Source organism: Oncorhynchus kisutch, linkage group LG2, assembly GCF_002021735.2.
Source record: "Oncorhynchus kisutch isolate 150728-3 linkage group LG2, Okis_V2, whole genome shotgun sequence".
Lineage (NCBI taxonomy): Eukaryota > Metazoa > Chordata > Actinopteri > Salmoniformes > Salmonidae > Oncorhynchus > Oncorhynchus kisutch.
In genome coordinates, this window is record NC_034175.2 from 36,390,953 (window position 1) to 36,407,332 (window position 16,380).

General features: G+C 43.3%; 1 protein-coding gene across 2 annotated transcripts in view; it reads left to right on the forward strand.

Moving 5' to 3' along the window:
* Positions 1-16,380, forward strand: part of LOC109865460 (collagen alpha-1(XVIII) chain) — a 177,920-nt gene that overhangs the window by 135,417 nt on the left and 26,123 nt on the right. For both annotated transcript variants that reach the window (XM_020453708.2, XM_020453691.2), the window contains 12 exons: positions 1,457-1,663; positions 11,057-11,083; positions 11,215-11,277; positions 11,443-11,526; positions 11,819-11,869; positions 12,532-12,660; positions 12,977-13,039; positions 13,204-13,248; positions 14,044-14,175; positions 14,584-14,655; positions 14,761-14,787; positions 14,937-15,035. In XM_020453708.2, coding sequence (XP_020309297.1) covers positions 1,457-1,663; positions 11,057-11,083; positions 11,215-11,277; positions 11,443-11,526; positions 11,819-11,869; positions 12,532-12,660; positions 12,977-13,039; positions 13,204-13,248; positions 14,044-14,175; positions 14,584-14,655; positions 14,761-14,787; positions 14,937-15,035 — 999 coding nt within the window. The remainder of the gene's footprint in view (positions 1-1,456; positions 1,664-11,056; positions 11,084-11,214; positions 11,278-11,442; positions 11,527-11,818; positions 11,870-12,531; positions 12,661-12,976; positions 13,040-13,203; positions 13,249-14,043; positions 14,176-14,583; positions 14,656-14,760; positions 14,788-14,936; positions 15,036-16,380) is intronic.

A 16,380-nucleotide genomic window follows, 5' to 3' on the forward strand; every position in this document is an offset into this window, starting at 1 on the left:
ACCAGAAACAAAATTGTAGACCTGCACCAGGCTGGGAAGACTGAATCTGCAATAGGTAAGCAGCTTGGTTTGAAGAAATCAACTGTGGGAGCAATTATTAGGAATTGGAAGACCACTGATAATCTCCCTCGATCTGGGGCTCCACGCAAGATCTCACCCCGTGGGGTCAAAATGATCACAAGAACGGTGAGCAAAAATCCCAGAACCGCACGGGGGGACCTAGTGAATGACCTGCAGAGAGCTGGGACCAAAGTAACAAAGCCTACCATCAGTAACACACTACGCCGCCAGGGACTCAAATCCTGCAGTGCCAGACGTGTCCCCCTGCTTAAGCCAGTACATGTCAGGCCCGTCTGAAGTTTGCTAGAGAGCATTTGGATGATCCAGAAGAAGATTGGGAGAATATCATATGGTCAGATGAAACCAAAATATAACTTTTTGGTAAAAACTCAACTCGTCGTGTTTGGAGGACAAAGAATGCAGAGTTGCATCCAAAGAACACCATACCTACTGTGAAGCATGGGGGTGGAAACAACATCCTTTGGAGCTGTTTTTCTGCAAAGGGACCAGGACGACTGATCCGTGTAAAGGAAAGAATGAATGGGGCCATGTATCGTGAGATTTTGAGTGAAAACCTCCTTCTATCAGCAAGGGTATTGATGAAACGTGGCTGGGTCTTTCAGCATGACAATGATCCCAAACACCGCCTGGGCAACGAAGGAGTGGCTTCGTAAGAAGCATTTCAAGGTCCTGGAGTGGCCTAGCCAGTTTCCAGATCTCAACCCCATAGAAAATCTTTGGAGGGAGTTGAAAGTCCGTGTTGCCCAGCAACAGCCCCAAAACATCACTGCTCTAGAGGAGATCTGCATGGAGGAATGGGCCAAAATACTAGCAACGGTGTGTGAAAACCTTGTGAAGACTTACAGAAAACGTTTGACCTCTGTCATTGCCAACAAAGGGTATATAACAAAGTATTGAGAAACTTTTGTTATTGACCAAATTCTCAATTTCCACCATAATTTGCAAATAAATTCATTAAAAATACTACAATGTGATTTTCTGGATTTTCTTTCTCATTTTGTACCTAGTTGAAGTTTACCTATGATGAGAATTACAGGCCTCATCTTTTTAAGTGGGAGAACTTGCACAATTGGTGGCTGACTAAATACGTTTTTTGCTCCACTGTATGTTGAAATTAATTCACCACCTGAACTGAGACAAATTGTCACTCCCACTATCATCATCATTTTTTGGGAAAGTCACATTTACACAACATCTGGTATGTGTAGCATGATGTACGAATTATAATACACATAATGCTATGTACAACACATGCAGTTTTATCTTAAAGTTGTTCCTGAAGCTAACATAATGGTTTTCTGTCTCCATACCAAGACTGTATTCTTTGGAAACAACATAGATGTATAACTTTTTGATTGTCCTGTTGTCTACGTAGGGAAAAGCAGGCTTTGGCTACCCCGGCTCGAAGGGTGACCCCGGCCCCGCTGGTCCCCCCGGACCACCCGGCCTCCCAGGGCCAGCAGCAGAGGTGGTATCACGTGGTGACGGCTCCGTGGTTCAGACGGTGGCGGGTCCAAGAGGACCAGCTGGGCCTCCTGGTGCCTCCGGCCCTGAGGGACCCGCAGGAGCGGACGGAGAGCCTGTGAGTTGGCTTCCGTTTCCATCCACCTCCATACCAGTAGAGCAGGGGTCAACCCCCATCATATTTTGCCCAAAAAAAGTCTCCTCTTGTTTTATCATCAGGTGAATGATAATGGCAAGGAGAAGTACTCAATATTTTTATAGATTTGGTACATAGTTTTTCATTTTTTTGACCTACCCACATCAGTTTATAGCAGTTGGTTAGCTAGTTAAACAAAAGTTAGCCATGTGCTGGCAAAAATGTATATCCATGTAACTAAAAGTGTGTTTATGCTGTTGTTGCTATCCATATTCTTAAACATTGGAAGGGGATCCACAAAAAAAATATATATACACTGAACAAAAATATAAATGCAACATGGAACAATTTTACTGAGTTACAGTTCATGTAAGGAAATTAATCCATTGACATAAATTCATTAGGTCCTAATCTATGGATTTCACATGACTGGGAATACAGATATGCCTCTGTTGGTCACAGATACACTACACTGGCACCGTCATTAAAAAAATAATAGTAATACATTTTTCACCTTTATTTAACCATGTAGGCCAGTTGAGAACAAGTTCTCATTTACAACTGCGACCTGGCCAAGATAAAGCAAAGCAGTGCGACACAAACATCACAGAGTTACACACGGGATAAACAAACGTACAGTCAATAACACAATAGAATAATCTATATACAGTGTGTGCAAATGTAGTAAGATTAGGGAGGTAAGGCAATAAATCGGCCATAGTGGCGAAATAATTACAATTTAGCAATTAAACACTGGAGTGATAGATGTGCCAAAGATGAATGTGCAAGTAGAGATACAGGGGTGCAAAGGAGCAAAATAAATAACAATATGGGAATGAGGTAGTTGGGTGGGCTATTTACAGATGGACTGTGTACAGGTAAAATTATCGGTAAGTTGCTCTGACAGCTGATGCTTAAAGTTAGTGAGGGAGATATATGACTCCAGCTTCAGTGATTTTTGCAATTCGTTCCATTGGCAGCAGAGAACTTGAAGTGAAGGTGGCCAAAGGAGGAGTTGGCTTTGGGGATGACCAGTGAAATATACCTGCAGGAGCGCGTGCTACAGGTGGGTGCTGCTATGGTGACCAGTGAGCTGAGATAAGGCGGGGCTTTACCTAGCAAATACTTATAGAATACCTGGTGCCAGTGGGTTTGGCGACGAATATGAAGCGAGGACCAGCCAATGAGAGCATACAGGTCGCAGTGGTGGGTAGTATATGGGCCTTTGGTGACAAAACGGATGGCACTGTGATAGACTATATTCAATTTGCTGTGTAGAGTGTTGGAGGCTATTTTGTAAATGACATCGCCAAAGTCAGGTAAGATCAGTTTTACTAGGGCATGTTTGGCAGCATGAGGGAAGGAGGCTTTGCTGCGAAATAGGAAGCCGATTCAATTAGATTCAACTAGATTTAGTTTTGGATTGGAGATGTTTAATGTGAGTTTGGAAGGAGAGTTTACAGTCTAACCAGACACCTAGGTATTTGTCGTTGTCCACATATTCTAAGTCAGAACTGTCCAGAGTAGTGACGCTAGACGGGCGGGCGGGTGCAGGCAGCGATCGGTTGAGGAGCATGCATTTAGTTTTACTTGCATTTAAGAGCAGTTGGAGGCCATGGAAGGAGTGTTGTATGGCATTGAAGCTCGTTTGGAGGTTAGTTTACACAGTGTCCAAAGAAGGGCCAGAAGTATTCAGAATGGTGTCGTCTGCGTAGAGGTGGATCAGAGAATCACCAGCAGCAAGAGTCGGCCCGGGAATTGAACCCTGTGGCACACCCATAGAGACTGCCAGAGGTCCGGCCAACAGGCCCTCCGATTTGAAACACTGAACTCTGTCTGAGAAGTAGTTGGTGAACCAGGCGAGGCAGTCATTTGAGAAACCAAGGCTGTTGTCTGCCAATAAGAATGTGGTGATTGACAGAGTCGAAAGCCTTGGCCAGGTCGATGAAGACGGCTGCACAGTATTGTGTTTTATCGATGGTTATGATATTGTTTAGGACCTTGAGCTTGGCTGACGTGCACCCATGACCAGCTCGGAAACCACATTGTATATCGGAGAAGGTATGGTGGGATTTGAAATGGTCTGTGATCTGTTTGTTAACTTGGCTTTCAAAGACTTTAGAAATGCAGGGGAGGAAAGATATAGGTCTGTAACAGTTTGGGTCTAGAGTGTCTCCCCCTTTGAAGAGGGGGATGACCGTGGAAAATTTCCAATCTTTAGGGATCTCAGACGATACGAAAGAGAGGTTGAACAGGCTAGTGATAGGGGTTGCAACAATCTGCAACGGCAGATAATTTTAGAAATAGAGGGTCCAGATTGTCTAACCCAGCTGATTTGTATGTGTCCAGATTTTGCAGCTCTTTCAGAACATCAGCTTTCTGGATTTGGGTGAAGGAGAAATGGGGGGTGCAGAGCTATTGGCCGGAGTAGGGGGGGTAGCCAGGTGGAAAGCATTGCCAGCCGTAGAAAAATGCTTTTTGAAATTCTCGATTATCGTAGGTTTATCGGTGGTGACAGTGTTTCCTAGCCTCAGTGCAGTGGGTAGCTGGGAGGAGGTGCTCTTATTCTCCATGGACTTTAGTGTCCCATAACTTTTTGGAGTTTGTGCTACAGGATGCAAATTTCTGTTTGAAAAAGCTAGCCTTTGCTTTCCTAACTGCTTGTGTATATTGGTTCCTAATTTCCCTGAAAAGTTGCATATCACGGGGGCTATTCGATACCAATGCAGTATGCCACATGTTTTTGTGCTGGTCAAAGGCAGCCAAGTCTGGAGTGATCCAAGGGCTATATCTGTTCTTAGTTCTACATTTTTTGATTGGGGCATGCTTATTTAACATGGTAAGGAAAGCACTTTTAAAGAATAACCAGGCATCCTCTACTGATGGAATGAGGTCAATATCCATCCAGGATACCTGGGCCAGGTCGATTAGAAAGGCCTGCTGGCTGATGTATTTTAGGGAGTGTTTGACAGTGATGAGGGGTGGTCGTTTGACCGCGTACCCATTACGGATGCAGGCAATGAGGCAGTGATCATTGAGATCCTGGTTGAAGACAGCAGAGGTATTTTTAGAGTGCAGGTTAGTCAGGATGATATCTATGAGGGTGCCCATGTTTACGGATTTAGTGTTGTAGAGTAGGTTCCTTGATCATTTGTGTGAGATTGAGGGCAACTATCTTAGATTGTAGGATGTCCTGGGTGTTAAGCATATCCCAGTTTAGGCCACCTAACAGTACAAACTATACAAACTAAATGGGGAGGGGCAATTAATTCACATATGGTGTCCAGGGCAAAGCTGGGGGCTGAGGGGGGTCTATAACAAGCATCAACAGTGAGACTTATTTATGGAAAGGTGGATTTTTAAAAGTAGAAGCTTGAACTGTTTGGGACCTGGATAGCATGACAGAACTCTGTCAGTAGATTGCAACTCCACCCCCTTTGGCAGTTCTATCGTGTGGATGGAAATGCCTTCCTAAGCCAGGATTCAGCCACTGCTAGGACATTAGGGTTGGCGGAATGTGCTCTAGAACAAACTTAGGGAGGAGGCTTCTGATAACATGTATGAAACCAAGGCTTTTACAGTTACAGGAGTCAACAAATGATAGCGCCTGGGGAATAGGAGTGGAACTGTGGGCTACAGGGCCTGGGTTAACCTCTACATCACCAGAGGAACAGAGGAGGAGTAGGATAAGGGTACGGCTAAAGGCTATAAGAACCCGTCGTCTAGTGCGTTGGGGATAGAGAATAAAAGGAACAGATTTCTGGGTGTGGTAGAATAGATTAATAATAGATAATGTACAGACAAGGATATGGTAGGATGTGAGTACAGTGGAGGTGAACCTTGCATGATGATGAGAGAGGTTTTGTCTCTGGAGGCACCAGTTAAGCCAGGTGAGGTCTGCATGTGTGTGGGGTGGGACAAAAGAGCTATCTAAATAATTTTGAGTGGGACTGAGGGTTCTACAGTGAAATAAAACAATAAGATCTAGCCAAGACAGCAGTAGACAAGGTATATTGAAATTAAAGAGAGACATAAAGCAATCACAGGTGTTGATCAGGAGAGCTAAGACAACAACTGGTAAATGGTGATAAATGGACAGAACAGGTCAATAGGTACATACAGAACCTGAGTTCGAGGCTGGGGCCAACAGGTAAACAAAATGAGGTACCGTGTTATTGAAACAGTCCAGGGGGCATCAGCTGTGTAGCCTAGGGTCAAAAGAGCAGCAATAGGTGATTCCGGGTGCCGTTCGATAGTCACTACTACGCTAGGCGAGCAGGGGACACAGCGTTCAGAAAAGCTAACGGGCCAGGGCTAGTAGACCACATCGGGCAATCACGTCGGCAGTCCAGTCGTGATGGATCAGCGGGGCTCTGTGTCGACAATAAAGGGCCAAGGCCAATTGGCAAAAGAGGTATTGTCGCCCTCGAATTAGCTGGTATATGGGCCTAGCTTAAGGCTAGCTCAAGGCTAGCTGGTGCTTGCTTCGGGACAGGCGTTTTTAATAGTAGACATTCGTTTGCAGCTAACAGCTGCGATGATCCGGTGTAATGATCCAGAGCGGCAGGAATCCGGTGATATGGTAGAAAGAAGCAGTCAGATGTGCTCTGGGTTGATATCGTGCTGTGCAGACTGTCAGGTGTTGTCTTAGCTAAAGCTTGCTGGTGAACGAGAGACTAGTACCTAGTTAGCTGGCTAGCTCCTGATGGAAGTTCCAGTTATAAGGAATAAAAATAGCAGATCTGTACCACATTGGGTGAGGTGGGTTGCAGGAAAGTATACAGTGCCTTGCGAAAGTATTCGGCCCCCTTGAACTTTGCGACCTTTTCCACATTTCAGGCTTCAAACATAAAGATATAAAACTGTATTTTTTTGTGAAGAATCAACAACAAGTGGGACACAATCATGAAGTGGAACGACATTTATTGGATATTTCAAACTTTTTTAACAAATCAAAACCTGAAAAATTGGGCGTGCAAAATTATTCAGCCCCTTTACTTTCAGTGCAGCCATCACCCTGAAGACACCATCCCCACTGTCAAACATGGTGGTGGCAGCATCATGGTTTGGGCCTGCTTTTCTTCAGCAGGGACAGGGAAGATGGTTGAAATTGATGGGAAGATGGATGGAGCCAAATACAGGACCATTCTGGAAGAAAACCTGATGGAGTCTGCAAAAGACCTGAGACTGGGACGGAGATTTGTCTTCCAACAAGACAATGATCCAAAACATAAAGCAAAATCTACAATGGAATGGTTCAAAAATAAACATATCCAGGTGTTAGAATGGCCAAGTTAAAGTCCAGACCTGAATCCAATCGAGAATCTGTGGAAAGAACTGAAAACTGCTGTTCACAAATGCTCTGCATCCAACCTCACTGAGCTCGAGCTGTTTTGCAAGGAGGAATGGGAAAAAAATGTCAGTCTCTCGATGTGCAAAACTGATAGAGACATACCCCAAGCGACTTACAGCTGTAATCGCAGCAAAAGGTGGCGCTACAAAGTATTAACTTAAGGGGGCTGAATAATTTTGCACACCCAATTTTTCAGTTTTTGATTTGTTAAAAAAGTTTGAAATATCCAATAAATGTCGTTCCACTTCATGATTGTGTCCCACTTGTTGATTCTTCACAAAAAAATAGTTTTATTTCTTTGTTTGAAGCCTGAAATGTGGCAAAAGGTTGCAAAGTTCAATACTTTCGCAAGGCACTGTATTTAGTTGATAGAAAGTGAGATTAAGATATGTACGAAAAAGACCGGCTATTTACACGGGATAAGACACAGGATAAGACAAAGACAAATATACACATCGTGCTGCTACGCCATCTTGGTCTTTGTTATAGGATGCCTCCTTTTCAACAAGTCAGTTCGACAAATTTCTGCCATGCTAGAGGCCCCCCCACGACAACTGCAAGTGCTGTGGCTCAGCCGCGAAGTGGTAGGCCACACAAGCTCACAGAATGGGACCGCAGAAGTGCGTAGCGCGCATCTGTCCTCAGATGCAACACTCACTACAGAGTTCCAAACTGCCTCTGGAAGCAACGTCAGCACACAAACTGTTTGTCAGGAGCTTCATGAAATGCGTTTCCATGGCCGAGCAGCCGCACGCAAGCCTAAGATCACCATGCGCAATGCCAATCATCGGCTGTAGTGGTGTACAGTTCGCCGCCATTGGACTCTGCAGCAGTGAAAACGCATTCTCTGTAGTGATGAATCACACTTCACCATCTGGCAGTCCGATGAATGGAACTGGGTTTGGCGGAAGCCAGGAGAATGCTACCTGCCCGAATTCATAGTGCCAACTGTAAAGTTTGGAATAGGAATAATGGTCTGTGGCTTTTTCATGGTTCGGGCTCGGCTTCTTAGTTCCAGTAGAGGGAGATCTTAGCGCTCCAGCATACAATGACATTCTACAAGATTCTGTGCTTCCAACTTTGTGGCAACAGTTTGGGGAAGACCCTTTCCTGTTTCAGCATGACAATGCCCCCGTGCACAAAGCGAGGTCCATAAAGAAATGTTTTGTCGATCAGTGTGGAAGAACTTGACTGGCCTGCACAGAGCCCTGACCTCAACCCCATTGAACACCATTTGGATGAATTGGAATGCTGACTGCAAACCAGGCCTAATCGCCCAACATCAGTGCCCGACCTCACTAATGCTCTTTTGGCTGAATGGAAGCAAGTCCCAGCAGCAATCTTATAACGTCTAGCGGAAAGACTTCCCAGAAGAGTGGAGGCTGGTTTATCAGCGAATGGGGGACCAACCCATATTAATGGCCATGACTTTGGAATGAGATGTTCATGGAGCAGGTGTCCATAAACTATTTGCCATGTGGTGTACCTTAAAATAAATATTAAAAGTAAGGGTGTGGATCAGTCAGTTTCTGGTTGACCAGCATTTGCCTCATGCAGCACGACACATCTCCTTCGCATAGAGTTGATCAGGCTGTTGATTGTGGTCTGTACCGGAGGGGAGGGGGGAGATCCTAATTAATTAATTACAATTGATTTATTTCTTTATATGAAATGTGACTCAGTAAAATCTTTGAAATTCTTGCATGTTGCGTTTATCTTTTTGTTCAGTGTCGTTTAAAAGCTTTGAAGGATAAGAGAACAATAAACTTTTCAGTGAGAAAAAATAATTTCAATTAAAAAAATAAGAAAAACAGACTTCTGTTATCAAAGACACTTGTGTTTATTTTAAGGAGAACAAGACTACTTAGCCTAAATTTGAACACCACCTCAGAAGCTTTGGCATCTTCCTAATTAGAGAATTAGGGCCTATCACAGCCCAGCTCTTTCAATGCATTGTGGAAAAAGCATGCATTGTATTCTACTAGATGAAGAGCTGAAGTGAGTATAACATCTTGGCATTTAAACTATACTCTGTTTCCAAAATGTCACATACTCTACCATTAAACATCCTATTTTCGCATACTGAGAATGTGGTCATGCGTGATTGTGTCTTTTGCCGCTATTCATTAATTTCAGTAGCACTTCCCCTTACCTAATTAATCAGCTGTTGTCAAAGCCGAAATGAGTGCGACATCCGGCATTTAAAGTATACTACATTTTCTAAATGTTGCATTCAATTGAAATGTCCATTTTTTTCGTATACTCAAACAGCCTACTATTTAGGACACAAGTATGGGTATTCGGACCCGGCCACTGAGTCTCTGACAAAGTTCACAGATAAAGTACATAGCAAAAAATTATAGGTCTCTATAGGTCATGACCAAGTAAGCTAATATTAGCTAGCTAGTTCACTTACTTGCTGAAGTTAGCCTAATGTTGTTAGCTAACCTTGGTTACTTGCATGGCTTGTAGCCAACTAGCTAACTTAGCTGCAAGGATAGCTTGCTAGTATTAGCATGCTATACAACTAAGCAAATGCTAACATATGTGAGTTGGACTATTAGATAGATAGCTATAATAGCTCCTAAAGCCGTCCATAGTGAAATGTTTCATCATTCATAGCTAGCTAGTTATCTTACCTCTACAATGTTTCCAGTGGTGTAAAGTACTTAATTAAAAATACTTGAAAGTACTATTTAAGTCGTTTTTTGGGATATCTGTACTTTACTATTTATATTTTTTACTATGTTTACTTCACAACATTCCTAAAGAAAAGTGTATTTTTTACTATTTATTTCCCCTGACACCCAAAAGTACTCATTGCATTTTGAATGCTTAGCAGGACAGGAAAATTGTCTATTTCACGCCCTTATCAAGAGAACATCCCTGGTCATCCCTACTGCTTCTAATCTGGCAGAATCACTAAACACATGCTTAGTTTCTAAATGATGTGTCACTGTTGAAGCGTGCCCCTGGCTATTTGTAAATAAAAAATAAAACCTTTTTTAATTAATGCTGTCTGGTTTGCTTAATATAAGCAATTTGAAATTATATATACTTGTTTTTGTACTTTTGATACTTATGTATATTTTAGCAATTTACATTTATGTTGTATACTTAAGTATATATAAAACCAAGTACTTTTAGTCTTTTACTCAAGTGAATTTTATTGGGTGACTTTCACTTTTACTTGAGTCATTTTCTATTAAGGTATCTTTACTTTTGGGTACTTTTTACACCACTGAATGTTTCCTCAAGCTCGAGGCAGAGTTTCTGTAGGCTGCCACCTCCAACATCCGGGATAAGCAAAGCTTGCATTACCTTTCCTGTGCTTGAAGGAGAACTGGTCACAGTCTCCTCCGTCACCATTGTTTTCACACGCATCGCTTTAATTTCCTTTCTTTCACAATACATCTTGAACTAAATTAAGTTATTTTTGAAAATCTTCCGACCATCATCGTTCACTTTGTATGCACAGCTTGATTTGATTGGCCTGTTTTTGTGCAATGCATGTATTTTTGGGGGGTTTGTCACTGACAAAATGAAGATGAGCAGGGACTTTCCCAAACTTTCTGTGCACTCATGAACTACTATTATGGATAGCCTACAAAATTGTATTCTGTAAAGGATGGTTTTAAAAAGGTAACGATGTACAATACTTCATTCAAAACACAAAACTGCAGGAACTAAGGTTGCTGTGGGTGCTGCAGCACCCCCTGGTAAATAAAATAGAATAAAAAAAAAGTTACTCAAATAAATAATTACAAAAATACTCAAATATAGAAATGTCACGTATTATAAAGGTTTATATTTTGGCATACCCAAATTGCCTACTATTTAGCAATGCAATTATAGGTGTTCTTATATGGCTATGGAGTTGAAAGGGTTAACAAGAGATCGCCTGGAGATAAAACAGTGACAAACAGTGGATGCAATTGGCCCGTCGTGTCTTCAGGTTTTAAATCTTTTCCTTTTTGATCAGTATCCATTTTAATTTTGTTTTATTTTACTCTTCTTCACAGGGTGATCCAGGTGAAGATGGATCTCAAGTAGGTTGACAAATTAATGTACTTTGAAAGCTACCATTTAATGGATAACTAGTGGTGCAGTGAGGATGGTTTGTCTACAGGTCAAGTATTTGCATGGCTCAAGTTGCTAGTCTGCTCTGTCTCTTACCCAGGGCCCTGTTGGACCGCCAGGCTTCCCTGGAATCCCAGGAGACCCCGGGTTCAAAGGAGAGAAGGTACTATATTCTGTCATGACATTGTTGTATTGAGAAGCTGTTATCGTGTGGCTTGGTCCCAGATCTGTTTATTCTGTATAACCAACTGTTATGGTTGTTTGGCATGACACTGAACATAGGAGTTGGCAAGACAACACAAACAGATCATGTGTGTCTGCCCCACAGGGTGACCGTGGTGAGGGCCAGCCAGGCCCCAGGGGACCTCCAGGGCCCCCCGGACAACCAGCGCCAACCAGACACGACCGGCCGGTGAGTCTACATTGACCCCAGTCATTTTATCGAAAGTCCTAGTTTTGTATTTTCTACAAACAATTTGCAGATAGCAAAGGACCCTGAAGCAACCACCACAACAGGGTTGTTGATACCAAAATGTTCAGCTGCGATCGGCAAATCATATTTTAGCTAAATTCTTTCAAATGGGGAGAAGGTGTCAGCAGAGCTACAGTAGATACATATGACCTGTATGTAATTGCAAGCTAAACACCATGGAGCATGATGACTTCTATTATGTGTCTGAGCTAGTTCACCTTCTTTGTTTTAGACCTTTGCAGACATGGAGGGCTCTGGATTCCCTGACTTGGAGACACTTCGGGTAAGTCCACTTCTCTCACACTGGTTCATCCGCAGTTGTTAGGTGATGCCCTTAGACAGACACTGATCTTGGGTCAGTTTTGCATTTTCCCCCCCTAATGGTTACAATTTGGATATGGAGGAGGGAAGCTGATTCTAGATCTGCACCTACGGGAAACTTCACCCCGAAGCGGTGTTAGTGCTCCACTACACGTGTATAAACAACCCCAAACCCAGTACAGATTTATGTTTTATGTATTCCTCTGACCAAACATCCAACTCGAACGTACAGTGTCCTACCTCAAAGTGGAACGCGACTTAAGCTGTGAAATTAATTTGAAGGAAGTAGCAATTTGGAAAGGCATTAATTTACTCAACCAATGTCGAGCAGAAAGCATTCCTTGCTGTATTTCATCGCAAGCTATGATTTGTTAGTATGTTTCTTTTAAGATATGTTGTCCTTACTAGGATTACTAGGGTACGTACAAGGGTTTGTTGACATTTGTGAGCAGTTTACTCAAACAAAAATGTATTCATTTATTTACCTTTATTTTACAAAGTTGACTGAGATTTGGACATTCTCTTTTGCAGCAACAAACTGCGGGAACAGTTGTTTAGGGGGGGGGGTTGAATGGGCTAAAATTATGTGCACAATAATCATGATGTATTTTCTGGGGGCGGTAGGGACTGCCTGGTTTGCCTGGCCCTCCTGGCCTCCCCGGGGCCCCAGGTACCTCTGTTGTTGGGACAGGGGTTTCTGGCTTATTTGGCCCCAAAGGTCCCCCAGGACAGGATGGTGCTCCTGGTCAGCCGGTAGGTCCTCAGGAAATGCACACTTCTCTCCATTCTTTTGCCTTTCATCTAACATACCACAATGCAACCATAATAGTCATAAGCATTTGACTGTGTTTTTATCCATAATTATTTAGAATGGATGTACTGTGCTTTATCATAATGTAAGAAGGAAGGTGACCTATGCAGTGAAATGCCTGTATTTTTTACTTAAGTATAACCAAAAGTAATTTGACCAACTACACTGCTGATACAGTGCTCAAAGTGTAATGATTATGATTATTGTGATGATTAAGTTAATTAGCATGACATTAAGTCGTAAACCTGCGCTTTTTAGGGTTTACACGGCCTGCCTGGTGCTGATGGTCGCCCAGGAGCTGCAGGGGCCGGGGGAGAGAAGGTGAGACTGAAAAAAAGCTGAGTGATTCTAATGATCTAGTTCTTTACATCTCTTCATGGCCTCTTGTGTCATTACCGAATGGCATCATTGATTGTTTTATGAAGAGCAATACCTATGGGAATTGAATGGGACCAGTTTATCACCTCTACGTTCCTAATCTACAGGGTGATCCAGGTGAACTCGGTCTTCCAGGAGCAGTCGGAGCGAAGGTGGGCACCGAGCCTTTTACTTTACTTTATTCTGTCTTTTCAATAGCGTATTTGATTACGCTATTGAAAACACAGAGGTCAGATTTGTAAATAAACTTAATGGCCTATTGAAAGGTTTGAGGTTTATGTACAGTACTCTGCAAGGGCTCAATCTTGCCTCTCTTTCTCATGCAAAGCTTCTACTTGTACCTTCCTAGCTATCTCTCTAACCTGTTCTCTTATGTCATCGTCCTCTCATACACCTGCCAATCTACAGGAGGTGCCAGGTCACCAGCATGGCAGAGTGGACTTTCTGTGTCTCTCTAGGGCAAGGTTGTGTTCATTAGGAACCAAAACAGACTGAAACAGGGAGGGGCTATTTGGACTTCTCTTGCAAAACCTTTTATATTGTTTTCTGTGGCGTGCCCTAATGAACACGATCCACGTCTCCTGAGAGTTACTGGTTAGTGCTGGGTTGGATCAAATGCCTTCACACCTAGTAGCTCTCCAGGACCAGAGTTAGCAATCCATTTGGCATATGTGTATGAACTTTAAGTTATGTTTCAGGCTAGGGGACTATATTTCAACTGTCCCATATCTGCAGTTGGTCAGTTTCTCATAATGTTGCTTACGTTGCCCTACAATGTGATTAATACCTGTGTGAAGTGTGTCCAACTGGTAGTGTGTGGATTGGATCTTATTATTTGCATATTGCTGACAATGGATGCCTGCTCAGGTGCAACACTAACGCCAATGAGTGGAACAATATCTCATCAATATGATAATTACTATTTTTTGAATCTTGACATTCCACAGGGTGCACAGGGATTGAATGGCATTCCCGGTCAACCAGGACAGGGTGGATTGGCTGGCCTCCCTGGACCAATGGGACCACTGGGACAACCCGGGCCACCAGGACCCCCCGGACCAAGCTATCGTGTTGGTTTTGTGAGTATCCACCAGGGACGGGTTAACCCATCTCAATGGTCTTAACAATGCATGATTACTAATGCTGTGTTTCATAGTAGTTTTATAGTATCGGCAGTTTCGCTTGTGAAAATATCTGTAAACGGTGCCCTGTTGTAAACATTCAGTTACATTTTATTGATTAGTTTGAGTACAAAAATATTTTTGGGTAACCTTAGTAGGCTATTTGAACATTAATTGGGGTGTCATGAGTGGTTATGGAAATGCCCGTTATCCTGGTTGTATTAGGGACGAAGGAATGAGATTCGCGCACATAACTCTGACTTTAGTGTTATTGTGGGTTGATGTCAATGTCAGTGCAAATCTAAAGTTAGGATTCGGCCCTTAGAGACTTAGTCTTTCTCTCTCTCGATCTCGGTGTGTGTAAAGGATGACATGGAAGGCTCTGGCGTGGGAGTGGCCAATGGGGTTCCTGGATCCAGAGGGCCAGAGGGGCAACAGGTGGGTGTCCTCCGCAGCAGGCTTTCATTTTTTGATCCATTGTAGGAATTTGGCCATTTTCATAGATTTTCTTACTGATTCTGATATCTTTCTGTTCACTTTCAGGGTCCTCCTGGCATCCCTGGCCTACCAGTAAGAGCTTTTCTTTGGTTGAATTTCATATGATTTTATCAAGAAATAAATATTATTTTGACATAACACATTGCAAGCCATCTCAATATTGTATCATGAATTCTTCTTTTGTGATCAGTTTCAATTTAACGTAGGGCTTGTATTTTTAGGGCAGGTCTGGTTTCCCTGGTATTCCTGGTGAGAAGGGAAGTGAAGGACCACAGGGAAGCGATGGCCGACCAGGGTTGGACGGTTTTCCTGGTCCTAATGTATGTCAGAACCTTATTCCACACTCCTACCTCACAATATCTACATAAGGGTTCTAACTCGCATAGTTAACAGCAACTCAGGTTTTGGCAATCTTCTGGGTGTGCAGGGTTTTGCGCCAGCCCAACACGAACACATCTGCTCCAGACTGAAGGTCATGATTAGTTGATTACATGCTGGTGTGTAGTGCAGCTGGCCTGAAATTGAAAGCCTGTCTAGATTTAATCTGTTCAATCTGTTCTTGACAGCAATAAAATTAAATAAAATGAAGAGTGGGGGAAATTTCAGCAAAAAAATTAAAAATAAATGTCCCTTTTTCAGGACCCTGTCTTTCAAAGATAATTTGTAAAAATCCAAATAACTTCACAGATCTTCATTGTAAAGGGTTTTAACACTGTTTCCCATGCTTGTTCAATGAACCATAAACAATTAATGAACATTCACCTGTGGAACGGTCGTTAAGACACTAACAGCTTACAGTCGGTAGGCAATTAAGGTCACAGTTATGAAAACTTAGGACACTAAAGAGGCCTTTCTATGTTATCTGAAAAACACCAAAAGAAAGATGCCCAGGGTCCCTGCTCATCAGCGTGAACGTGCATTAGGCATGCTGCAAGGAGCCATGAGGACTGCAGATGTGTCCAGGGCAATACATTGCAATGTCCATACTGTGAGACGCCTAAGACAGCACTACAGGGAGACAGGACGGACAGCTGATCGTCCTCGCAGTGGCAGACCACGTGTAATAACACCTGCACAGGATCGGGACATCTGAACATCACACCTGCGGGACAGGTACAGGATGGCAACAACAACTGCCCGAGTGACACCAGGAATGCACAATCCCTCCATCAGTGTTCAGACTGTCCGCAATAGGCTGAGAGAGGCTGGACTGAGGGCTTGTAGGCCTGTTGTAAGGCAGGTCCTCACCAGATATCACCCGCAACAACGCTGCCTATGGGCACAAACCCACCGTCGCTGGACCAGAGAGGACTGGCAAAAAGTGCTCTTCACTGACGAGTCGCGGTTTTGTCTCACCAGGGGTGATGGTCGAATTTCCTTCTTTGAAGGAATGAGCATTACACCGAGGCCTGTACTCTAGAGCGGGATCGATTTGGAGGTGGAGGGTCCGTCATGGTCTGGGGCGGTGTGTCACAGCATCATCAGACTGAGCTTGTTGTCATTGCAGGCAACCTCAACGCTGTGTGTTACAGGGAAGACATCCTCCTCCCTCATGTGGTACCCTTTCTGCAGGCTCATCCTGACATGACCTTCCAGCATGACAATGCCACCAGCCATACTGCTCGTACTGTGCATGATTTCCTGCAAGACAGGAATGTCAGTGTT